This window comes from Ciconia boyciana, chromosome 4, assembly GCF_034638445.1.
Source record: "Ciconia boyciana chromosome 4, ASM3463844v1, whole genome shotgun sequence".
Classification (NCBI taxonomy): Eukaryota; Metazoa; Chordata; class Aves; order Ciconiiformes; family Ciconiidae; genus Ciconia; species Ciconia boyciana.
In genome coordinates, this window is record NC_132937.1 from 65076726 (window position 1) to 65103488 (window position 26763).

The following is a 26763-nucleotide window of genomic DNA, read 5'->3' on the forward strand; positions in this document are numbered from 1 at the left end:
GTACCTCCCATTGTTTGTCTCCCTTGATTAGATGTTGAAGAAGACATGAAATTATGCCATACGAAACAAACAATAGTGGATAGGCAGGAAGGGATACAGTTTTAAGACATTTGAAAGTGAGGGAAAGATACTTGAAATAAGTGCAATGAAGGACACCAACACTGGAGTTTCAAAGTAGTATAGTCCAGGCTATTGGCAGATAAAATTATTATATAAGCCTCATTTTCAGCACACTGGATGGTTTGAGGTAAGTAAAAGGCATTTAAAATCAAAGTTAAAACTAAACAATCAGAACTGGAGAAACAAAAGAAATCCTATAAGCAAAGGTTATTACTTCAGAAACTATTTCTGTCCACTGTCCTTCCTATTTTCTTGCTAATCTACACTGGAGCCTTAGCGGTGAAATATTCAGAAGTGCCCAGCCCCACTGAAATCCAATTTCTTTTTCTATTTTTAAAATTAAAGGTCTTGAGTCAAACCATGATATATTATGCAATGAATCTGCAACAGGAAGAGCTGTATAACATTGCCAGCTAGTGGTCACTTGACTTCAGAGCACAATAACTCAATTCTAGCACAGTTTTAATATTTTTGAAATGTAATAAAACCTTTTATAGTTGTAGTTTAAGAAGATGACAAATAAATCGCAAACATATTTCAGCAGCTTAGCTATCAGAACCTAAAAATCTGCATGAAGGTAGCATTTGGTTCATGAATATGTTAGTCCTGCATTTATGTTTAGTTTTCCAATTCAGGAGCACACGGATATTTTAAGATCATAACAGCACTGATTCCCACAGTGCAGGAAACTATATTACAGCTTAATTAATGTTGTTGAATTTTACTGTCTGTGCCATCTCTGAGCTATATATTCTGACACCTGGATAATAATATGATTTTTTTATTCTGATTGCTGATAAATGATAAATGCTGATAAATGCTATTTACCAATTAAAAGTGAATTCTCACAAAGGCACAGACATCAGCAAAACAAACATGAAATGGAGACTAAAGCGGCAAGGAAAATGCAGGAGCGTGCATTTATAATAAGGCATGCATTTATAATAATTACACTTACAATATTAATGATGCATCTTTCTGAATTCTCTCTGTAATCTAAGGTCTAGCTTCAAACAGGCTGTTCTGTGAAGTAGGGTATAAAGGAACATGAACACCAAATAATGCAAAATACATGGTAAGAGAGAGTAAAGGAATGGAAAGAATGGATCCTAAGGTAAATGTCATGTCCTGCAAAAACATGTACGCTTAACTCTGTTTCTATAGATAGATTCACTGGCTATGCTATCTTTGTAAAATTTAAGTCAGTCAGCATTTGCATGTCAGGATGTAAAGGTCATAGAGCAGAATATACATTTTGAAAGTAGACATTTCCTACGGATTTAGGATAAGAGAGATGAAATTTGTAGGAAATTATATAAGAAATTACAGCTAACACAAAATTTTAAAGGCAAGCCTATGATGATGTAAATAGTTATCACCAAACAGTTCTCATTAAGGCATTGTTGGGATTAATACTGTCTTAGTATGCTAACAGGTATATCTACACCACTGTTTGCAAGCAGTTTTAAACTTGCCCTGTTCACACTTGGATCAACCGGGATTGGGAGCTACCATCATCTTACAACAAATCTGTGTTAATTCATCTCACCTTGCCACCAGATTTATTGTGTGGGCTTCATTTCTGAGCTAGCTGTGGTTATGGGGCCCAGCCGGCTCAGAGTGGGAACGTACCAAGCTCATATTGGCATGGAGCATCAGCAGGATCAATCTGGTTTTGCCTGTAAAGGACCGGGCAAACATATCCTAAAAAACAATCTGTTTAAGGTCCTTCCAGCCTCAGGACGTCATTCTGCAAAGATTTACATACCCATTTAATTTTATTCTGACTTCAGCAGGACTACTCAGCATGGATAAATACAAGCATAGCAGGCATCTTTGCAAATGATTCTGATAGCCAAGTACAAGGTGCCAACTGAGATACTGACTCTGAGGGCCAAGTCCACAGTTGTCTGGAAAATTGTGCAGCCATTAAAATTCATATGAGGAGTATCCCTAGAGGAACAGATTTGTCAATAAAGGCACAGAGCTACTACTGAGGACAGAATATCTGTCCTAAACTCAGAATCGTTTAAAATTATCCACTACCTGTGATGGAAGACCTAATTTAGGAGGTGTCTTTAAAAAGGGGAGAGAAGGCAGATTTCACCTTTTACCCTGCGAGAGACATTAAAAGAGGCAAAGGAAAATTTCTTCCCTTCAGGCTGCATCTGCACTAGTGACTTAGTTCAGAGCAGTTTTGAAGCACTTCCCCTAATCGTCTCTACTTAACAGCCTCTTTTCTCAGAATGGTTTTCCTGTGCACTGAACAGGTTCCTTGAGCCTTGTACCAGGTCTCTCTTTCACAAGAACATCCAGCCAGCCCTTAAACCTTTTGCCTTTACCTATCTCCAAACCACATGTGTGATGGAGACTTCTGACACAGGGGCCCAAGCTAGATGTAATTCAGAGTAAATCCCCTGAACCACCACTGTAAACAGAAACAGACGTCCAGGACCAGCCTCCAACTACTGATCCCCTTCTATTGTGCCAAATGAACTCCTAATGTAGATATAACAAAAGGTATTGAGTAAACAACACAAAGCCAAGCTCCTGCTACATTGTTAGTCACCACTAATAGAATGTAGATCTTCGAACACACCTATCAAGCAGTGAAGTTAATAGTTTTAGATGGGCCATTGCCATCCCCACAAGTGCCCAGGGATGACTTAGATTTTGCTAACTATCACAGTGTACCATGGAGCTCTTCTCGTTCAAGTTCTCAGATGCTCCTTAAATATTTTTAAAAGTATCCAGCTGCTGGGAAATGCCTATTTTTAAGTCATGTTTTCAGGCATTTGCATCAGTGCCCCACCTACGTTCTCCTCCAGCCCAAGGATCCTCTGTAGCTCCAGCTTCTCTCTTGGGTCAGACATGGTGGCCTCAGTCTTGCTGTGATCTAGCTGTATGCCTCATGTTTTCTTCCCCCATTTTCAGTTACAGGAAGTTTATGTTTTTGTTTGCTTGCCAAAGGTGTTGGCAACACTTTTCTAACTAACTTGGTAGTTACTAACTTGTGGAGCTACAGGCAGCTTGCGGAGGAGTGCTTTCGGGCTGACAGTCACACTGTTCCAGTACTGTCCATGACTCTGCAAAGACTAGCACATTTGTCACCTCTTGGATCACACTGTGCTGTGCCAGCACTGGCCAACTTTTACAATGTTTTATATAATTCCCTCTACAACCTTCACTCTCTACAGTATAAAAACTTCTGAATGCCAAAGTCTCATTGATTTCAACATCCAGTTTTCACTCTGTCCCACGGAAATCCAATACCTGATCAGGGACACGTTTTCCTCCATCCAATGAGTTTTCCTCCATTCACCAATACACTTACATGTGCTTGCTTTCTTTTTTTGTACTTGGAGCTTTTCTTGATGTAGGCTTCAGTTCTGCAGAGAGAGCAGCATTCCTAAATTTTATGTAACGCAGTTGCACAGTTAGCTCATCTGCCTGAGATAATGGACACTAAAACCAAACCATTTCAGAACTAGCATTGCCACCAAAGAAATTATCCTCTGACAGCCTTCCTGCTTGGTGGCACCACTCGCTTTTGCGGACACAGACCAAAGCACTCTCCAGCCACCACCCACTCTACTAAAATGCTGTCAGTCGCAGCAGGGCTTTTAAGTCACTCCTCTATTTGTGGGAAGTTAGTGTAGCAAAATTCAATGCAAGATGTTACAGAAGAGGAAGGTTATTTCATTTAACAAAATTATCTCAGATACACTGTGCACGGAATTGCATACTAACAAGCAGCAAGGCATGCGACTAAGCAGTCTGGTCAGGATCGCTTGGGCACAACATGGAGGAAAAGCAATGCTGTCTACTCAGCTCTCACAAATCTTGATTTCTTTTTGGTTGACTATTACACACTGACTGGGGGATGTGCTTTCTATAATCCTTCAGAGTGGACACTGCTTGGCATCTTTCACCTCTGTAATTTGTCTCACCCCTTGTAAACCTCGAGAAAAATGCCCAAGACTTGTGGTTCTTTTGTTTTTCTATATGGGTATTTTATGGCTCCAGACCTCTCACCCTGACAGTATTAATATCTCAGGTTTGTTTTTTTTTCTTGCTATCAAGTCATATGAATGAAACTATGTACAGCATTCTGTAGCAATTAACACATACCATACCCTTGTTTGGCTGTTTCTAAGGCTTTAACACACTCTTCTGTTCACACTTCAGACATACCGGTCTTAATATTTTTGGTACAAATCTCTATATATTCTTTTAAATTAATTGTCTTAGTTTGTTTCCATTTGGTTTTCAGTAATTTAGCCACCTAACCCACAGAGGCGTGGCTTCTCCTGTGTCTGCCTACCTTCAAACACAAGTTCATTTAACACAACAGCTGACTCTCGCCAAATGTATCCTGCTATTTGCCATATTTAATTATAAAACAGGAACGTGTTCTACTTTCCATCATCTGCTTTGGCAAATACATTTCTACCGCACAAAGGGTGATTATTTTTGAAAATTTTTTTTTTTCAGCTTAGTGAAATACAGACTAATCTGTACACAAACAGACAGAAGACAACTATTCAAGCTTACTAAAACTTTTGCGAGATATGAACAATAGAGACTATACTGCATTACGCATGAGCAGGTGAGGATTTTTAGTCCATCCACAGAATTGCGTTAATGAAACTGATCTCAGATTTCACAACTGGCACTTGCAAAGAGATCAACACAACAAGGACTCTTAACTCCCCCAGTCTGTCCTTTACTGGGAGTTGTCTTACGTAGCATCAGAAACAAAGTCTGCTGCAGTTGGTAAAGCTGTTTGTGATCCTATGAGTTGAAGGGTGATGCCAGATACAATTTTTTTAGATAGTTCAATAGCTTTTTGCCATAACGCAGTCATTGTATTTTCTAAAACAGCTGACAAGAAGGTCTCAGACTAACATCCAAGAAGTGTGTGTAATGTTTTACCCAAACATTTGAAGCTCAATACCTTAAGGCACTTTCTAACTCAAACACCACACTGGGTTTCGTGGATGGATGTACTACTTCCTCAGCTCCTATGACTAATCCGATTTAGGAATAAAGTGGTACAATCTTTTTACAAAGACACCTACAACTTAAAGTACTCCCGAGACCACGATATGAAGGCTAACAATGTGACCACAAGTGTCAAGATTTCCTGATATTTTTACTACTAAAACTAGGCTTTCTAGACAGCTGCAGCTAGCAGTGTCAGGCACTACCAGTCCCTGCTGTCGATGGGATTAATCATCTGAACCTTGGCTAGAAAAGAAATGTTGCAGTCAAGGCTTAAGTGACCAGCACATACAATGCTCTAAATAGCACTGCTGCGTGACCCTTTCCTTAGACTTTTAGATCTTTTTTTATGCAGGACACAAAAGACACAAGAAAGCATTAAACTAGCGTTCCTCTGGCAACAAACATCTGAACACTCCAATTCAAGCGTGGTTATTTGCTGCTAAACACTGTCACGTACCAACTAGTAGAAATCTTCTCAAAAGTCGTGTAGTCAGAAAAGAATTGTCATCTCAGCGGCAGAAAAAATATTGGAGCACAAACAAATAAACAAAAGACATATTTACAGCACTGAAGTTAAGGAAGTGTATCCTACTGGAATCAGATGCAAAATGGACACCTGAGACTGCAGCACCTGGACTCTCCCAGCTTTAAAGAACAAGGTACCTCAAGCTGTAAGTTTTCCTCTGAGGGGATGAACAAATACTGGAAAAGCCTGTGGCACCCAGGGTATCACAGGAGAACGGTTCTGTGAGATGGGGTCGAATTATTTTCTTTGAAGGCCAAGTTTTTCAGGTTTCAGAGATCAAGTTTGGTGTGCAGGTTTTCCTACTAGCTTCTGATTCATAGGACTAATTTTAAAAAATCTAGATATATTTCTGATATAACCTTGGCCAAAGTAATTGATCAATGGGATGTCAAAAATATTTCATTTCAAAGCTAGGTCTTACTACAAGGAAAGCACTTTTTAACTAAATGATTTTAACAAAACCTTCTTGCAACCAGTACTAATCTTTATTGTATCAACATCCATATAAAGCTTGCTCACTTCATGAGATTTTTATTGGGTTTGAAAACGCAGCTGGTTAAGGAAGTCAAGCTGCTTTCTTTCCTTCTCCCTCTTCAGTAACCCCATGCTATCTCAAATGCACTTTTATTACACTTACCCTGCATGTTAGGTAGGTCAGCATTTCTGGTAATTTTGTTAAAAATATGACAGCACAAGTTGAAAATCTCAAGTTGACTTTGGAGCCTTTGCAATTAAGGAAAAATAAACATCCTATTTAAAAATAAAATTTTAAAAATTTACCTCAAAAGGCACACATGGAATCTTTCCTGTTCCATTTTTACAGTCCCTTTTCCAAATATAACTACATTCAATGCCGAATAAAAGCAAATAAATTCAAAGATATTTGCCCTGGGCTCCTTCCACAAACTTAGAGATAAGCTTTTACCTTTGTGTATTTCCTAATAAAATAAAAGACCAAGACCTCAACCAGCTGCTTGAGGCACCTGTGCAGAACTTTTTAATATTATTGCTACATGGTAGCTTGACGTTTTTCCCCCCCTAGAGATGGGAGAAATAGGGCAAATGGGTTGTTTTTACTACCTTCAGTTATTGCCTAGAGTCATGAGTTGTTTTTCCTTTTGACAGATGCTGTAATGTCAAGGTGGCACCAGCCCATTCTTGGTGAGGCTCTACCCTAGGAAAGTGTTTTGCTCATAATATGCTGCCTGACAGTATGACCTTTATCACATTTTTCTTTTCTTTCACCTTCAGGAAGGGCAGCTGTGGTGCTGCTGATGTGTTTCATATACAGATAAGTTATTTCAGAATTATTCTGAAACACTAAAAATTGAACTCTTCTCTTGATCTTGCCACATCTGTTGTTTTCAGGTGATTTGTATTAAAAATTAAAAAATCTGAATTTATTTTGGATTACTTGGTTCCATAATCATTATGAGTTTTCAGTGCTCCATATTTTCCAAGGTATTTGCCCCAACATGCCTTCATGTTTCAAAAATGCAAGCTAACTCATTGGCAGGGAAAGCTTGCTTCTTGACGAAAAATGGAAACCCATTGTCCAAGCACATTAAATCCTTAACCACTCAGTTAAGATAGCAAATCAGCAGCTCTGCAAACAGCTTTTTCCTCTAAGGACTGCACAGAGGCCCGCAACCTCTCTCAGAAGTCAAAATGTGTGCCTGACAAGGATCTGCAGAATGCAATTGGCTTTAGGTGGCATAGTCTAGTGAATATTTATATTCCTCAATCTTCCTTTTCAGTTTTATTTCTCTCTCAGTGTTAACAAAAATATAAAATGTACTCCTTTTGTACACTTCTTTAAATATTATATTTGAAGTATTCTACTAGCACTTAAATGCATGTTTAAAACTTTCTGGGATCACTAGCTGCATTGAATTAAAACTCCCAATGCATTTAAGCATGAGCACAAAGTGTATGGGTTGGAGGGCTAGCTGGGCAAGCCTACAGAAGTTGCAGCTATCTATAAGCCAGTTACAGATGCAGCCAATGATTACAAAATACACTTCAGTTATCATGCAGGCATAAAGAAGTAAGACAGCAAGAAAAAACTGCTTTGGAGCTTTAAGCAACATGGAAGGATGCTTAGACCTGTATGTTTCACTTTTTCTTCAGCACTTAACACTTCAGTCTGTTACTAGAACAATTTTGTCATGTTTTTTTCCTTCACTATTTTTCACAGGGATGTCTGAATCACTGCTCTGAGAAAAGGCATCAAGTTGTCGAAAGTGGTATCTGCATACCATACGGCAGACACCTCCATATATGATTAAGTATCTCTAACAAAAGAGAACTCATCACTTTCAGAAAAGACTGCAGTATTTTGCTGCAAAGCGTAAAAATATGCTTAAAAATACTCTTTATCAAAACTGGGAGGAGGAGAAGGGAAAGAAAAATAATTGCCTGTAAGACAAAATCTGCCTGTAAGAGATTTTCTGGACAAAAAAATACAACCACAGCAAAGTTTTCAAGAACATCAACACCTTCCACATGTGTATAAAAGTGATTTGACATGGCTGATGTTGCTTGCCTGTTCACTGTCAGTTTTTGTTGCATCATCACTAAATAAGGTCCTTCTGAGCAGATTTTTGCCTTCGTTCAGATGGAGCAGAGCTAGCAGCACAGTTTCCTTTACAACCTGTTTCTTACACAATTATATTGATAAATAAGCATTAAGGGGGAGTTCAGACACAAGCAACTTTCTGAAATCCATAAGCCTAAATTCTCATTTGGGTATGCAATCAGAAGTGGCCATTGTTTCCTGCCAACAAAACCAAGGGTTATAAAAAATATTCTGACTTCAAAATTGTTAGCACCTAATTCAGTCGATTGCATTTACGTTACCCAGCTCTATACTTCTCAGGGATTCAGCAACTGATCCAACAATTACTTTCAAATTAAGGAAGGATTTTAACAGTCTTGCTTTAAGGTGCTGATGCTGAACATGCAATACATAAGATAAAGGCACCTTTATACCAAAACAAAACAGACAGGCTGCAAGGGCCAGGGAGTAGCAATGCTAGGCCTAGGAATGTATCTTGAACCTTGCCCACCATCTTCCTTCCTCCTATTGCAGTGTTCTTTTAGAGAATGGAGCAAGACTGTTCTTCTTTTGAGCCAAGGAGAGAAGACAAATAGTACCTTCTTTTCTGCAACACTCATTCAAGATAAATTGTCTAGAAAATAAAAAACGGGTTTAATATAGTTCTTTAAAGACACGGGATTCAAGCCTTTATCTCTACTCTTAGCTCAATCTCCTCACCACCAAGTTCCCAAAACACAACGCATGAGATAGCATGCAAATAAACACCAGGACCAAAAATCACATTCATTTTCCTCAATCATATAAAAAATAGGCTATTCTCCTTGTCTTCTCATCCTGGTTCCCAAACATTTTCAGATTAACTAGGAAGTGTCTGAGCTTAGCCAATTAAGCTTGGAAAATCCTGTAAGTGAAGGCTTTTGGACCACATCAACAGGAAAGTCTGAGCAGGAGTTTTTGAATAACTTTTTCAATCAAATTCTCTTCTTATTAGAAGACATTCTGATGCCAGTATATGTAACAGATTGGTTAGCACACTTGTTTAAACAATCTAAATCATAGATCAAGGTTTTATTGTCATCTCCCAGTGTGTTATAATCAAAGTACAGTAGCATCATATTTTTGTGATAAATGCATGTATGCAGCAGCACAAAATCTCTGCACAGAGGAAGACGAAAAGGAAATAAGTATCCTAAGCGTTGTTTTCCAGATCTTTCATCTCTCTTCCCTCCTCCCCTCCCCTACTTTTGTGGGGGCAAGACTATGTTTGATTTCTTCTGAAAAAAAGACGATAAAAGACACATTGCACCAGAACAACTAGAACTTTGTTCCTCTGGATCAGGGAAGCACAGCTCAGCACAAATGAAGACCAGCAGCTGCCCTAAAGAAGCACACCCATTACCTCCCTGAGGAAGTGAGGCGCTGTCTTACTGTTATTGCATGTTCTTATACTGCAATAAAACATGCTCTGGAGTAGTGGTCTCCCAACCAGGGGGTGAACAACCCAGGGGTGTGCAAGGCAATCCACTGGGGTGGAGGAAGAAAATATTAGAACTTCTGTTTATTTTTTACCTAAAAAAGTAAGAAATAAATCAAGCTTTACTAATACTTAATATATCTTGACGCTGGCACCCTCGTTTCATCTGTATGTCAGATGGTCAGGCATCACATAGACAGTACACGAGGTACCCTCGGGGAAGAGGGGGTGCTTCACAACACAGGGGGGGTTGACAGTGGCACCCTCACTCATTCGTTTGCTTTCAGTGTATTGTGACATATTGCAGTTTACATGTGCCCAGTTAAGTGGATCTATGGATTATATTATCTAATTGTAACTAAACTAACCCTCACAAAATGACCAAGTGGCTTGAAAAGATTCCTGAAAAAAACCCTGCAGATTGAAGGTAATACTAATAACACGAGCACAAACAAACAAGAAAGTTGCAGAGCTGACACTTCTGCTCCTAGTATGAGCCCTTTATCAACCACATTGCATGGTAGTATCAATTACAACCTAATCAGATTTTGACAAAAAGTTGGCCAAAGAAATTCAAAACTATCGAGATAACTATTTGAAATACGAATTTACATCCAATTTCACTAACAATGAACGTCAGTTTAAGCATATATTGTACCTTTGGGTGTTAGCCAATAGTATGAAGCCATCAGGATTAGCAGTGCATTTAAAAACTAACCATCCAGAACATGATGACAAACCTTTGCAAGTTTTTTCAGCGATGTTTAGTCCTGTGATATTCAATCCAGTACTTTATAAAATTTCATATAAAACATTGCTGAAGGTTTGAAGAAACAAGTATTAGAACAAGTTATGGGGTGTGGGAGGTTTCTTATACAGTTGGATGAACATACAGGTGTTCCTAACCTCAGTTTATGGTATTTGCTAGATTTTTAAATTAATAAATACATGAAGAACAACTGTTTTGTAAGTCACTAAAGGAAAGATGTACTGGAGAAGATATACTCTCAACTGTAAATGGTTTAATAAAAATTATGTTTTATGGAAAAACTGTACAAGTGTAACCACTGATTGAGTGGCTGCTTTGACTGGAATAAAAAAAGGATACCGGGATAAGGTTACAGTGATGGTGAAATTCATTCACTGGATCACTCATGGGTAAGCTAGTGCAGCAAATAAGTTGGAGCCAGAAGCGCACAAAGTGCTACAACATGACATCAACGTGGTTAATTTTATAAAAACAAGACCTTTCAATACTAGAATCTTTAGAGTTATTTGGAAAGAGATGGGGACTGACCATGAAAGTCTTTGGTACAAAAAAAGAGGTTCACTGGTTATCTTGTGGCAACGTGCTTAAAAGAGCTGTCCAACTTAAAGATGAGTACACATTTTTCTTTCACAGAAAGACAAGAAAGTGTTCCAAATCTGCTGATCTTTTCTGTGATGAAAAGGGCCTGTCAGTATTATGCTACCTAGGCTGATATTTTAGAAAAATAAAAACATTTAATCTGTCTCTTCAAGGTAAAGGTGACGTTTTAACAATGAATGAGAAAATAACTGTTTTTTGAAAGAAACTCGTTGTATGGAAAGACCACTTTGAAAACAAACGTTTGGAAATGTTTCCATTATCATGTGATTTTGTTGCAAAAAGCTGTGCGAAGGTGTCACCTATAAAAATTCTCATACCTGTACACTTGAACTTGGAAACAATTTTCTAGCCTGTTTAAATCTTCTCAATGAAAAGTGTTAGTGGGTTTTCAATCCATTTGTTAAAAAACACAAAAAATCAAGACCTTCCAGTTAGCATGCAGGAACAACTGATTGACATCAGGGAACATCGAAACTTACTAGCTGAATTTTAACACACACCTTTGCATAATTGGTGGATGGGATTGAAAAAAATGAGCATCACAATTTAGTAAGCACAGCCAGCAATGCATGTCTTCCTTTTGGATCTACACAACTTTGTGAGATATCTTTTTCAGCAATGACAGCCATTAAAACCAAGTATCAAAATAAACTGAACTTAGAACCAGACCTTTGAATCTCTACCACAGTGTTAAACAAAGATTTTCAAAAATAATGAAGCATATTCCACAGCATCACTTATTGAGAATTATTAATTTTCTAGTGAGAGCAAAAAGGTATTTTGTACCACTAATAAAAGTATTTTTAAATTGTTTACTTACTCTATATCTCACTTTTTTCATTTTTTATAGTGTACTTTATTAGTACAGCAGCACATGTATATAATTTATAAAAATATGCAATATGGGTACATGCTCAAAATATTTTTTTGCTTCCAGCTCTGGGTTCCCCAGCACAAGGCAGACATGGACCTGTTGCAGTGGGTCCAGAGGAGGGCCATGAAAATGGTCAGAGGGCTGGAACGACTATCCTATGAAGAAAGGCCGAGAGAGTTGGGGTTGTTCAGCCTGAAGAAGAAAAGGCTCTGGGGAGACCCCTTCAATATATAAACGGGGCTTATAAAAAAGACAAAGAGAGACATTTTACCAGGGCCTGTAGCGACAGGAGAAGGGACAACAGTTTTAAACTGAAAAGGGTGAGTTTAGATTGGACATAAGGAAGAAATTTATTACAATGAGGGTGGTGAGACACTGGAACAGGTTGCCCAGAGAAGTTGTGGATGCCCCATCCCTGGAAGTGTTCAAGGTCAGGCTGGACAGGGCTTTGAGCAAACTGATCTAGTGAAAGATGTCCCTGTCCCATGATCTTTAAAGGTCCCTTCCAACCCCAACCATTCTGTGATTCTGAGATTCTACTTTAAAAATTCAAATTTGATCCATTGCTAGAATACTATTAGCAGTAATAAATTTGACAGCTGCTACTTTTAACACTAATATATGGTATGATCTCTTAAGTTCCACACCAAGTTTAAGACATTCTACACTGGGATCATGCAAAACCTACTTGACTGCAGTCTGGCCAGCAGGAAAAATAAAATATCCAGCATAAAAGCCCACACTGGAATTCCAAGTAATTCAAAGTAAGATAAACACCTAAGCCTCATCAGAAAAAGCATCTTAATTTTGTAGTACTGTTCAGATCAGCAATGCCTTTTTTTTTTTTTAAACTGACTCCCTTCTACTCTTTCCACTTCTCCACCCCAGTGGACATCATGTCAGACACCAAATAGACTCTGGAGCAAAGCATGCTTTTCACCATGCTTGATGACACAGACACAACACAACAATACACCGGGAATTCAGGTACTGTAATCCAGCACTAGGATTAAACCACTTCTGTTCTGAAGCAGGGAAGGCACAACAGTGAACTTAGAAGAACCCACACTTACACACGAAACCTAGAAAGCTTAAGATGCAGATTTATTATGCATTAGGAAGCTTATTAACTTAAAAACCACACCGCATAGTACAAAAGGTTTGATATCTCTGCTCAATGTGGAACAAGTTTCAAAATATATATTTTTAAAATTTGTTCAGTCAATACACAATCCTTTTAAAAAACTGTATATCTGTCGGTACCCTCATTACATTTATAAATACATGATTTACACAGCACCCCATCTGGAAAAATTAAAACTCCTTACAAATATCTACATATATTGCATACATATAAAACATTCATAGGAGTACTTCATTAAAGTTGGGTTTAATGGTCCATTTACACTGCAGCAAAATACATATAAATCTCTGTATTTTTCATAAAATGTCTCTAAAAATTAGCACATTTGTAGCCATAACTCCTTTAAAGCATCTTTTAGAAAGGAAATTTGATATGAATATATCCATGAGATTCAGCAGATAAGATAGTGATATGAAGGCTAAATATGATTAATAACTGAACACTAAGTGGCAGTTAAGGCAGGGGTGAAAGGAATTAATAGGAAAGATTATTTCATATCGCAGATAAAGTGACAAAATGCAATAAATATACATATTTCTTGATGTAAACTACTCTGGCACCCACTGTTTTTCCTGCCTCAGAAGTCAGGAGTGTCCATATTTCTGACACTGCTCATTTTGTACTTAAAATTCTATTTTTTTATTAGCAAAACATTAATGTGACCAGTGCTCTCATGTGCCATCTGGATTTGCTTTAACTGCTCAGAACTGACTCTTCTGGAATGTGGGTTTAAGACTTCAATATGACCTTCATTTATAGGTAATGACTGTCATGCGTGATCATACACCCTCAGAAATCAACTCAGTGTCATCATTGCTTTCTGGTAACTACTGGACTTCTTGTTACTAAGTAATATTTGAGAATGTGTCTTCAGGAAATTTAATTACTTTTATTGATAATCACTATTTCAGATACCAGAACTATATAGATCAGTCCCTCTCACATTGTGAGGACTACACGTGACATACATGCAGACAAAAGGCATAAGAAACGCAAAACAACCTTTAACAGTGGTGGCAGAAACTGTTCTGCCTCAAACCTGATTATTTTGCATACAACATTAGGAATTGAACATTCAAACTTTAAAAATAAATTCCATTATGTCTGTATATTCAGGTTTCTACCCAATACCAGGATTTGACATAGCATTTGCAGTCCAATATTGGGTAGAATCACACCTAAACAAGCCCTCCTGCAAGTATGGTATCAACCTCAAATATCATACAGCATGTGACCTTCCCTTGTACACAGCTGCCTTCCTTTCAGAGGCCAGATACTCTGTACATCCCACCAAGCTTCCAGAGCCGCAATTCAGTGCATGAATTTGTTCCATAGTCTCCTCAGAAGTTAGCCTTCATACACTACTATCTTGCAGCAATGGTTCAATGTCCTCTTCACTACTTCGGTCTAGGTTGTTACTCAGAGTACTGCCGATGCTGTTGCTGTGTTTTCTGGTACTGCTGGCTTTGCTGTGCTCAGGAATAAATAAGGCAACTAGAAAAGCCAGAAGAACAATGCATGCTCCAACCAGGAAGGGTGGACCAGGAATGATTGCTCTCTGCAGGGAAACAAGCACAACAAAGAATTCATGAAGTTTTAGACATTGACTTCTGCATTAAGAACCATACGATTAAGGCAGTAGATAATGGGAGATGTATTTACAGTGACTATAAAGTTTATGCAAACAAGTTCATCTGGGCACTGCAACATGAATTTTCTGCATCTACAATCCCTAAGAATTCCTCACCTGATCTGCACACTGATCTAAAAAACAGAAACTACCAATTGACAACAGGATTGCCTAGCAGATGAAATAGACATTGACTGATGCTTCTTTGTAATTTTTTTTTCTTTAGGCAACACGCCTGTTGAATCAGCAAGACTCCACTGAAGATTAATAGGATAAGGTTTCAACATCCAGAAGTACAAATGCTCAATAAATCTTTAACTTAACTTCACTTTTTCCACTTGCTTCCATGGCTGACATACTTTAGAATCAAGTTAGCCAAATAAACAAACGTCCTCAACAACTAATACATGAGTGAGGAAAGGAACAGCAGGCTATGCAGTACATACTGTTCTCACTGCAGAGACAGGTTGCTGGCATGTATAACAACTGGGTATTTGAAGTTATTCTCTCTTGCTTCTAAGTAGTTTATTTTAAAATTTAAAATACAATTTATCCACATTTCATAACCGCAATTAAAAACAAGCACCAGAAAGGCTGTAAGACTAATTTTAAACCAGGTAAGTTTGATGACAAAACTCTAAAAAAGAAAGCGTCAGCAATCCATCAACTTTTTTTTTTTAATTCTTAAACAACTTTGCTGTATTTTTGTCAACTAAAATAAAAATCAGAAGATGAAACTTGTCAATCCAGTGTACTTTTTTCCTACCAAATGAAATGCAGGAAGTTATTCTAATATGAAGTGGGAAAGTAGCTGAAATTAAGCATACAGTAACAGGGTATTTCCCTCGCTTCAACTCTTGTTACAAGCACAGGCCTAATTTTTCAGCTGATGGTCTCTAAATTTAAGGTATATAATCAAATTAACAGAATCTATATTAAGAATATTACTTAAATCTTCAAGAGGTGCTAAGCCCACAAGTACTTAAAGAATGTAATAAACTTCCAGAAATACCTCATTTGTAGTAAAACAGCTGATTTATCTGAGCAGCTTTTGAATATTCCACTATTGCAGTTTCACTGAGGAGAGTAAGAAGTTCTGAAAAGCAGTCCTTACTCATTGCATTGCCAAGTGTTATTGTTACTCTCCAAACACAGCCTGTGACTGCACTGTTTGCTGTAAGGGCTCCCTGTGGATAATCATAGTGATGCAACCTCACTCTCCTCTTTAGGCTCTCCAGTTTTGAAAAGTTATTTAAATGTGAATTAAGACAGATATGCTTAACTTTTACTATTTATGCTCTGCAGAGCAGATACACAATCTTTCCTGAATAGGTGCATCAGAACTTTTCTTTGACAAGAGAGAATCACAAATGTGACCTGTGGTAACATTGCAGTTCTCCCACTTCCATGAGAAAAAAAAAAAGTTATATTCAGTAAAATCCTATTCTTAAATCCTCTAGAGTAACAGAAATGAATACTTAAAGCTAAGTCAAAAAAAGAAAAAAATTAAGTTTGAGCTGTTTAAAAAAACACCAGAAATGACCACTAGGATGTATTCTCTTCCATTCACTCTACATGTTAAATGACTGAAATTTGCATCCAGACATTCCTGTCACCACTGTTTAAATATGAAGGTTTACAGAACTATTATATCTAACAATTTGTTTTAGCACTCTGTCCATTGGTGAACACAGAAGACTTTATATCTGAAAGGTACAATACTCAATTATGATAATCATCAGCTTTCACTAGTTAAGTTAAATTTAAATGTTTTGGTTTTTTTAAATGGGACAAGGCAGCTTTGTCTCAAAGTAAAATGTGTCAAAAGTTACACAAACACATTTATTCTTCATATTAGTAATTTTAACAACACCTATATAAATAACCTAACAACTTAAAAATCTATTTCCTGTAGTTGCAGTTACACCCACTATTACAGTAGTAGAAACAAAGGAGGAAGAACTGGTTTTAATTCACCTCAACAGCACACTGGGTTTGATCAAGGTTCAGAACAGTAACAGTGCATTCTTAATTAGGTTTCTATAGATTCACTGCCTTTGACAAACAGGGGTAGAATACAAGCTTCAGTGTCAAGAAAAAAAAAAGTTAACAATGTTTGTCACAGACTAAAACACATTATATCAATTAACTGTAGTTCCACAGACATCCAGTAACTTTTTAAAACAAGCTACTTTACCATTTAAACTTGTTATGAAAACGCTTCTTAGTGAACATTTATTAGCATTTAATAAAATCAAGGAAACATTTTTCAAACTACGTATATCTGTAAAGCAACTCCTAGCTGTCAATTTAAAACACTGAACAAAATCAAGAGATGGGTATCTTGCTTTTGGGCCTTGCAAATCCAAGGCACTAGTACTAGTGTTGTAGGCTAGGCTTGTACACATTTGCTAATTTCCTTGTCTAATCTTGCTGCATTCCTTGGTTTTCACTTTCACTCATTTTACTTAGACCAATTTTCAAAGCTATATAATATTTAAATTGAGGAGTTCTTTCCCACTGTTATATTAGACTTGAACATAAGAATTAGTAAGAAAAAAATGTATTGTTATTTTCCTGAATGATAGTTTTACTTGTTATGTGCTGGGTAACTATTAACAGGGAGAGATGTAATTACAAACATTTAACAAAGCTTATGAGTACTTAATAATTAAACATAAGAGCTGTCCCACTGAAACTGGAATAAAAAGCAATCTTAGTTATGCAAATACTTACTGATTTTGCTGTATTGCTAACTAAAAAATGGCTACTTATTTATTAAGTAGGTTTTCAAGAAAACAAGGACATCTGAAACTATGGTTTAAATTACACTTACAGCTTAGAAAAACCATTATTTTATAAAGAAGCTCATACATTAAGCTTCAGCGCAGGAATTTCCTCTACCACAAGCTTTAGAAAATTCCATAACAGAAGTTTTGACTAATTTCTAACTTACTGGAACAGTCAGTTGCTCCACTGTAATATGTCTGGGCTACTTCAACAAAAAAACCCACATGGATATTCTTAAAGTAACAGAATATACTGAAATTACTTGTAACAGAAAAGTGCGTACAAGGTCAAAAAGCCAACACACTCCCTGTCCCCAGGAAAACCTTATGTGATTCAATGCTTTAAAAAACAGAGTTCAAGAGCAAAATTTTAACTACTGGAAGCATGACAAAGCTCTTGAAAACCTGAAATCATTATTGTAAAGGTTTTCCCATATTTTAGCACCATTTCCTTTTTGTACAACAAGAAGAGTGTCTTTGCCCCCTTACTCTAAAACTCTACTCAGTTTGGTTGAGCAAATTATGGAGCACCTTACCATAGGTACAACAGTGAGCACTGTGTTCAAGCACTGGTTATAGTTAATACCTGGAAAGATGCACGGACCGGAGGATGAAAAACAAACATTTGTTTCCACAGTAACAGCCACCACTTATTTACATATTGAGCTACCCTGTTGTCTTTCTTAATCAGCTCTTAAGCTAAGAGATCATCAGCTCTCTGAAAAGTCCATTCTTAGGATTTTGAAATTGTAGCTGAAGAGGTCAGACCAATCAAGCTAAAAAGAAGAAAGGGTCCATAAGATTCTCCAAACTCTCGTAAGCGTATATTTAATACTTTGGAAGCCAAATAGGAAAGAACAAAGCAGACAAAAATGCAGACCTGGAACAAAGATGGAAGGGATACAAGAAAAGACTGAAGGGAGTTCCAAAGAAATGTTGTATGGGATTGACTTCTCCCCTCCCTCCCAATTTCATACAGGTAAGGAAAGGTGATGAACAGCATTGTTACTGCCATTGGAAAAAAAAAAAAAGTATCTCAACTGTATACTGAATTGTCCTATACATGAATACTTAACCTATTGCCATGAGGTTCGAAGATAAACTTGTTACAGTTTACTGAGTTACCAAAAATGACATTCGTATTGTCAAAATTTCATGTTTCGCTGTAATTCAGGGTTACAGCTGTGTTTTGAGTAGATTTACATCAAAAGAAGTTAACTGATTCCGTTAGAATACTGAAACTAAAGCTGCTACTACTGTAAATCTAAATATTTACTATCAAATTTAAACTATGAGCTATCTTAATATTTCAATAAAGCTGACAATTGAAAACTAAGTAGTTCAAGAATTAGATATCAAGATTTTAAATCAATCAAAATGACAGATTTTTACCCTTGTGAGTTCTACACTGCAAACTTCACACCAAATTTAAAAAACTTACCTCATCACTGGGATCCTGCATTGCTTTTTTTCCAGAAGTCTGATCAGGTGGCAATTCATTGAGCTCCACATGAAAGAGAAAGAAAATAAAGCCATAGAGTGCTGGTCCCAGGCCATTGCACAGACCTCTTATTCCAGTTATTATTCCTTGGACAACACCTAATGAAGGGAGGAAAAAAAAAAGAAAAAAAAAAGTAGGATTTTATTTTTTTAATCAAGGATAAAACACTCAGAGCCAACAGCTTGGAGTGTAATGGCTGTTCCAAAATAGCACATCTCATCATTATTTCTACATACTAAGATCTTAAGAAATACATTGGAGACAACTTTGCTGGGTTAAAATAATCCTCTGCATGACCATAGTTCTGTCACTGTACTTGCATGCTACTGGAAGCGATATGAGTTTTGAATATGAGTGACTAAATTTATATGCAAGTCTAATTTTCTGTATTACAGTTCTTCCACCCTCACCCAAAGCTTAAAATGAAGAAAGCAGAGGTTAAGTGTGGTGCCTGCTCAATTTATTTTGAAGTGAAATTTAGAGTAATATATCTATGTGTTAAGGGTCGTTATTGGCAAAATATGCACAAACTGTAACAGATTTCTTCCCTTCACCAGTCTACAACCAGGATTCATTTAAGTACCAAGTAACTTATTTGGGGCAGTAAGTTCAGCAGTACTACAGTAAATTCACAATACTAGATTGGTTGCAGTTTCACGTTAGATTATTTTAAAAGCTTGATTAGTCAAAGTTTTATGGGTGTATTTCTGTTTCAACTTCATTAAGTGATTGTGATAACAGTGTAAAAAGTTTTTTTACGATCTTACAGATTAAGATTCTACAGAACACTATTTTTACAATATTAGTAGTCTGTGTATCCCCTTCCTTCTTAAGGCAGTAACTTGTAAAATGGAAGGAAAGAAAACATGCCGAAATGAAAGTTGTCCAATTTTCTTCTTCAGAGGCTGACATGTAAGCTTAAAATCTTCGTGCCACTAGGTGGCAAAACTTCACTCTAGAACTACTGTATGCCTGAGCTATTAACAGTAGTTTCCTCTCTGTAAAATGAAAGATCAATGACTTCTATCAACTTAACTAAACTATTCATTTCATGCCATAAATAGAAAACAAGTATTTTAAATGTCTCTATTAGAAACAAAAGTGGTGGAGAGGGGAATGATAAAAAAAGCCACAGAAAATACTGTCTTTTGCACCTTTCAAACTCAATAGAAATCTGCCTCCTAGAACTCTAGCTCCTTTGTACCTCCGATATTAACAGCACTTATCTAACTTCAAGTTGTACAATGTTAAAGCTAGACTGATACTTATGATTTATATGTACAGATTTTTTTTAAGAGAACACTAAATTCAGTTATTATGTGCCAGCGTTATACTTTGTGATGACTCCTTTCCTCACTTCATTTTAAATGAAGAGTTTTTCTGATTGTTCAGTTCCCCTTCACATCAAAATCAATTAATTTTTCTGTCTTCTCACATCAACTATTTACTTAAGCTTCTCTTTATTCCTTGAAAATCTGAAGTATTATAGCAAATAGGGCCAACTTTTCCACATAGAATAGAGCTTCTTGTATAGGCTTCCTTTAATCTGGTAAGATGTGTTTTTAGTTTCCATTAGCAAGATGGTATTGTTACATTAATCCTCACTATCTGCTTAGAGAATATTACTTTTAATTAAAAAAGATGAAGGAAAGAACATTAAAGTTACCACATCTGTTTTTGTTGCTTTGGTAGTACACTTACAGGAAGCTAGACGAGAAGTTACTGGTCAGACAGAAACTATGTATTTTGCAATGCAAATTTGATAAATTTGTGTACCTCCTTCCTCTCTATATAGATTGGCAGACTTCCACAGCTACTACCAAAGAAACTCATTACTCATCAACATATTTGAAAAGTACACCTAGATAAGTATTCTGCTTTCTAGACAGAAGTCACCCAAGAAAGCAGTCTGATGCTGAAACAGAAATTCAATCAGGACTCACCTTGTTGATCCGGCTCTGCATTTCGTGAAACCAAAGCACTGATTGCTGGGAATGTAATGCTTGACATTGCTGCTACAGCTCCTGCTGCCCACATCATCCTGTGTTAAATACATGATTTGAATTAAAAATGAGATTGCCAATATAATTACTCCCCACTCCCCCAAAAAGGGCCACAAGGATACCCTCATTTAAGGCTTAATGCTCTTTCAAAAGTACTCTTACTAAAATACCTGAAGACTGGAAATTATCTGGTCAGGGCCTTCTTCCTGCTCCCATCCCACAAACTACCCTGAGCTTGTTGGAACAGAAGTGCATTTGATTCTACACTAGCTATTACAGCAGAGGAAAAGAAGTGAGTGGGAGTGAAGTGATGCACTGGCTTTCCCTCTCCAAAGGCTGTATAAGGGAACAATTTCACAGGGTGTCCCCGTGAGGCAGTTCTCTAACTTGTATAACTCACTAGGAAGTGCTCTGATAAAGAACATGCATTCATCACTGTCAGTAGGATTAACTTTGTAAAGAAAAAGCTGTTCCAACTTACAGTTCTAGTTCACTTTACTTACAGACAGTTTTTCCAACAAAATAAGCTCTAGATAGTTTCCAAGACCAAATACAGTTATAGTAAGAGAATGACATGTTAGAAAAAAAGAAAAAAGTAGAGGTCCAGTAACTGACTGATAGAATGCATCTAGTGGAATTACTGAAGAGAACATACTCCTTATTAGCGTGTGAGTTTAAGAAAAAGTTTTAGCCATTGTAGACATAAAACTCAGTGGACCAAAATGGTGCAAAGACTCCTTTTTCAAAAGGGCTGTTGGTCTGCAACTTACACTATATACCTGGAAAATTCTATCATTCCTACATGTGCAAAAAACAGACCAAACTTTGGTACTGTAATACAAATGAGAATGCCTAATTCACAGAACATTTAAATACTCATGACGACAGAACTAAATGGTAGAATTTCTTGGAAAAACATTTTCAGTTCCTTAACAGGTATGTACCTATAAAAATGCATGCTTACCAAGACTGAGATCCAAAACCATACCAAGCCAACTGAAGGATTTGAAAGCCAAGGCCAAGGAGAACTGTATTTTTATTCCCTATTGACCTCATCAAGATACTGAGAAACACAGTCTGCAAGAGAAATTGGTTCATCCAAAAGTTATTTTAAAAAGCCAGATTGCTAAAGTAATTTATCCTTCTACATGAAGTAATTCGAGAGACCTTTCAACTGCTGAGGAAATTCACACTACTCATGCTCTTACTTTCCCTGTATTAAGTCCAAAATGCAGACTAGTCATATCAACATTTGATGTACAGACATTCTTAACTATTAAAGAGTTTCTACTTCAGGACATCAAGAGGCATACATATTGCCTTCTCTATGGACATTCTATCTCAGTGTCTATTTCTACTGTAAACAGGCTTTCGTTTCCACCTCTAGAATTCTGTTTCATTACAGACTAGAGAGTTCCACAATAAATACTGGTATCAAGTTAAGATAGTACAGGCTGGATATGGGTTGAATTTACCAGTATCTACAAATACTAGAGAAAAAAAGACCGTTAGCTCAGAAAAAAGTAATCTCTTTAGGTCAGGCGAATTACTATCCAAATTTACAATTAAAACCAACATGTAAATCCTGCTGCTTTTCCGACTTCACCACATGCACTGGAATTTGGCTGACGCCAATTCCTACGCATCTTTAATTACATTTTCTGCTGACTCTTTACACCACTCATATGACCTTTTTATTTACACATGGAAACTAATCCTGAAGGAAGATGACTGTTTTTCATCTGTTAAAAGTGTTACTGTCGAGGGGGAAGGAGGTCCCAATTCAGATACAACAGCAATACACTCATGGCAAGAAGCAGACCGTTCCTAGTAAGGGAAAGTCCATATGGAGAACTTCACTCAGTTAACACTGCACGTTTTTCTTCAACATGAAAAACTCAGCAATGCATCAGTGAAAAGCCAGAGAAAAGGAACCAGAAGGATTGCAGAGCAAAGCATACTTCCTCTCTCATGAACATCTTACACTAGTTTTCTTGTTTCTCATTCTTAGACAAAGCTAGTTTGAAAGCTAAATAGCAAAAAACAGTAATTCCATCTACATGTGATTAGTTCTTTCTAGAGATATCCAACATGCCAACATAAATCAGTATTTATGAAGCAAAGCTTATTTCAATAAGCTGCAGTCTTCAAAGAGTTCAAAAATCAATGCAGAGTTTCCTCATTTTAACACCGAAAATTATGAAGCAGAAGGGCAGCCATTTTAGAGATTTTTAGCGAAAATACTGGTCTGAATAAAGTTTGATTGGCAAATGTGAGTGCACATAAAAGCATCAGAACAAACCACAGAGGAAGGATTAAAATAATGACTTGTATTGATAATGAAGGACACAGCTGACACCCGTAAAATTGGTAAACACTGAGGAATGCATTGTTTACATCAAAACAGCAAGACCTCCCCTCTGCTAAAGATGGCAACAAGGTTACAGCACATTGTATGTGCCATTCCTCTTCCTGTTATCACAACAGGAAGACAAACTGTACCCATAAAGATACCAAAGATCACATCATAAAAACAGTTTGATTTCTAAAAGGTATAAAGGACCTGTCCAAAAACCAGCTCACTGCTGCCAACAAAAGGTAACATGTTAAGAGGTATGAAAGCAATATACCAAGGCTTCACAGTTCCTCAGCCTCTGTACTGAGCCTAAGTAACCCTGGACAGACCATGTCAACACCTGCATTGTTTGTACACAAGTTTGATAGTATGAGCCAACTGAATAGCTGCAAGTAGCATGACTTTTGCTTAAAATAAGTAACATGTTTCCCTTTCAGAAGGCCTTGCATTAAGTAGCCAATTTCCTACATCATTTTAATCATTTAAAGCCAGAGTTCCAGTAAACTTACTGATCCAAGCTTAGCAAATTTTAGTTTCATTTTCTGATGCCCAGGTCCAGTATTTCTAAGGAAAGCAGATTTAAAGCAAGACATTTATGCAGACTATGTATGAATAAAACCTTTAGAGAATGCAAGATACAGGGGCACTTCAGAGCATAAGAAGTTTATAGACTAGCTTAATAGTCAGAAGCATGTGCCTCAGCACTCAGCTTGTACTGTTTAATAAAACACTAAAAAGAATAAAGCTTACCTGAGCTATTATAGACAGAATGCCTACCACAGCTATAAATGCTGCAATGCTAGCAGATCCAAAACCTATAATCTGAAGAGAAGCAGAAAATGCATAAAACAAATGCCAACCACAATCCAGGACAATCACTAGCAAACAGATATCTTCTTCAAAGAACAATGATCCCTGCTTATAATCTAAATTCATACAGGAAATGTCCACTTTCAAGAATAATCCTTAACTCAACTGCTTGCCAAGAAATCCACACAAGGAAAAAAAAAAAACTGAATTAAAAAAAAGAGACAGAGGAGGTCATGTATCCGGAAACTGAAGTTCTCTATCCCCTCCCACAGACACAATAGCTTTTCAACAGGCAAGATCCCACCTCTAGACAAAGAAACTGCTACACTGAATGGGAACAAAGGTCTGCTTAACTTTATGAACACATGCTTAAACTATGGCAGGGTTTATACACCAGGAGTCAAGTGTCATTCAGTTTTTGGCTTAGCAAGGTATCCTGCCTTTATTTTTTAAAGCTGTGTTTTGCCACAAAGCAGTTTTCTGAGCAGATTTCAACAAGAAACAGGTCTTAGGGAATACTTATTTAAACATCCTTAGTAAGATGTAAAGACACCAACATTTACCTGTCGCAAGTAGAGGAAAAAGCTAGAATACTGTCCAGCCTCAGGCAGATAGGAAAGAAACACTGTAATGCAGATCGGGAGAACCGTAGAATCTTTTCTAACCTTCTTCAGAGACTGTAAAACAAAGAAACAAAACAAGTAGTGGAACATTTATACAAAGTCTAATGAAAGCACAAAGAAAACAGAAGGCGGATTCACTTTTCAAAAATTATTTTTTTACCCACGTGAGTCAAAAAAACCCAACACACATGTAAACAGTTAAGCTGAACATTAAATTAGAAACAACCCCCTGTTATATAAGGTTTGTGGTATTTGATTATTCTGCAAAGTTTCTGTTTGATTTTTGAAGCTACTGTTCAGTGCCAAATTACAAGTATTCACTGAAAACAGCATCATATAATATTTAGGGAAATGCATAACATGTTCTAATTGATCTCCATAATAATCTGTTCTGAAAGATGCTAGGAAATAATATAGCCTCATTACAACTGTCTCTCTTCCCAAATTATGAGAGTATTTTTCCTTTTACATTTCTTATACTTGTTCACCCATAATATGAATTAGTTCAAGTAACAAATAAATTGTGGAAAGCAAACTCTTTAACTGCAGTCTTTCAAGCACGTCACTCATCTCTGAACATTCACAACTAGTTCCCAGCAGGATCAATCTCATGAAGAACAATCGCTCTTTCCTCTCTTAAGATACCAAGGTGTAACACAAACACAAAGTAGCTGAGTAAATGTAAATAAGTTAACAAGTTACTAGAAAGACTGCATGGTATGTTTTAACCCTTCCTATATATGCCTGTAGAAAAATCAGGCTTTATAGATCCATTCTATATTAAAAAGAAATCACATATAACCAAAAGTGGAATTCAAGAGTGGGGAGAGATGTTGCCAACCAAAAGTACAAAGCATAAAATGAATATGGAAAAGTCTTACAATATCAGGTTTTGGGGTCTGTAGCAGTGTAAGAATTCAGCAATTCTCTTCCAATAAAACAGAGTAAGTAAGTTAGAAGAGTAAAGCATTTTTCCCTTTGGATTTCACACTGAATATTGTTTCCAATTCAATAATCATTTTATCCACAAAGTTTGGTTTGGTTTTGGTTTTTAAATGTAGCTAGATCTTTTTGTGCAAGAGCAGAGAACAGAGATTATGGTATACTGAATAATCAAGCTACCGATAAGATTAAAGATGTCTCAAGCTTACAAAATGCAATTTATTATTATTATTAATTAATCATCAATTATTAATTACTTATTGAAGTGCATCTTACTGCAAAAGGGTCTGCTTGTTCCCATGATATAGAAGCTCCCCATGAAGCAGGTCTCATTTTTTCTGGCAGAGATTCTGGTACAGCTAGCAGGATGAAGCAGATGTCCACAACGGCCACCAGTGTGGCCACTAGTACGACAAGGTTATCTCCGTAGCTGGAAGACAGGTATGCTCCAATGGCAGGACTAGTTACCAAACTTGCTGCAAAGGTGGCAGATACCTATGCACAAGAACAGTTTACAAACTTGTCAAACTGGTTATTCTGTCATTGCAGAAAAATGAAGTAACTTGTTCAACACCACCACCCCTCCCCATAAGCATGGTTTAAAACAAAACACCAGTAAAAATTTAAGTTAAAAAAAAAAAAGTCACTTGTGACAGTAAATATGGGTCCAAATAAAGTTTCTCCAACCTCCTCCACAGCCCACCATATGAGACAAGATTTGCAGTCAAAGAGCGAGTTTGGCTCAAAGGAAAATGGCTCTTACTTTCAAATAGACTACAACGGTTTTTTGTTTTCCAGTCATGAATTTGATGAGATTTCACTAAAAAAGTTGTCAGCACATTTAAATGCCTGCCTAAGTGAACCTGAGCCTCAGCACTCTGGGTAATACACAGAGAAATACATAATACCTTTGGTAACAGTCTGCATTTTAAATACATCGCTACCACTGGATAGCACAGCAAACTAGGAAATCCTTAGCTATGAACAACTTCAACAACAACTGTATTGCTTCATACTATGTTGCAGTGACATGCA

At 36.9% G+C, this 26763-nt stretch overlaps 1 protein-coding gene across 1 annotated transcript in view; it reads right to left on the minus strand.

Moving 5' to 3' along the window:
* Nucleotides 1-13011: 13011 nt before the first annotated feature.
* MFSD14B (major facilitator superfamily domain containing 14B) overlaps nt 13012-26763 on the minus strand; it is a 33433-nt gene continuing 19681 nt past the window's right edge. Inside the window, exons 6-12 of the mRNA XM_072859864.1 lie at nt 26005-26223; nt 24727-24840; nt 24104-24175; nt 21962-22074; nt 20938-21035; nt 18935-19092; nt 13012-14632 (exon numbers count right to left, since the gene is read on the minus strand). Coding sequence (XP_072715965.1) covers nt 14429-14632; nt 18935-19092; nt 20938-21035; nt 21962-22074; nt 24104-24175; nt 24727-24840; nt 26005-26223 — 978 coding nt within the window. The 3' untranslated portion in view covers nt 13012-14428. The remainder of the gene's footprint in view (nt 14633-18934; nt 19093-20937; nt 21036-21961; nt 22075-24103; nt 24176-24726; nt 24841-26004; nt 26224-26763) is intronic.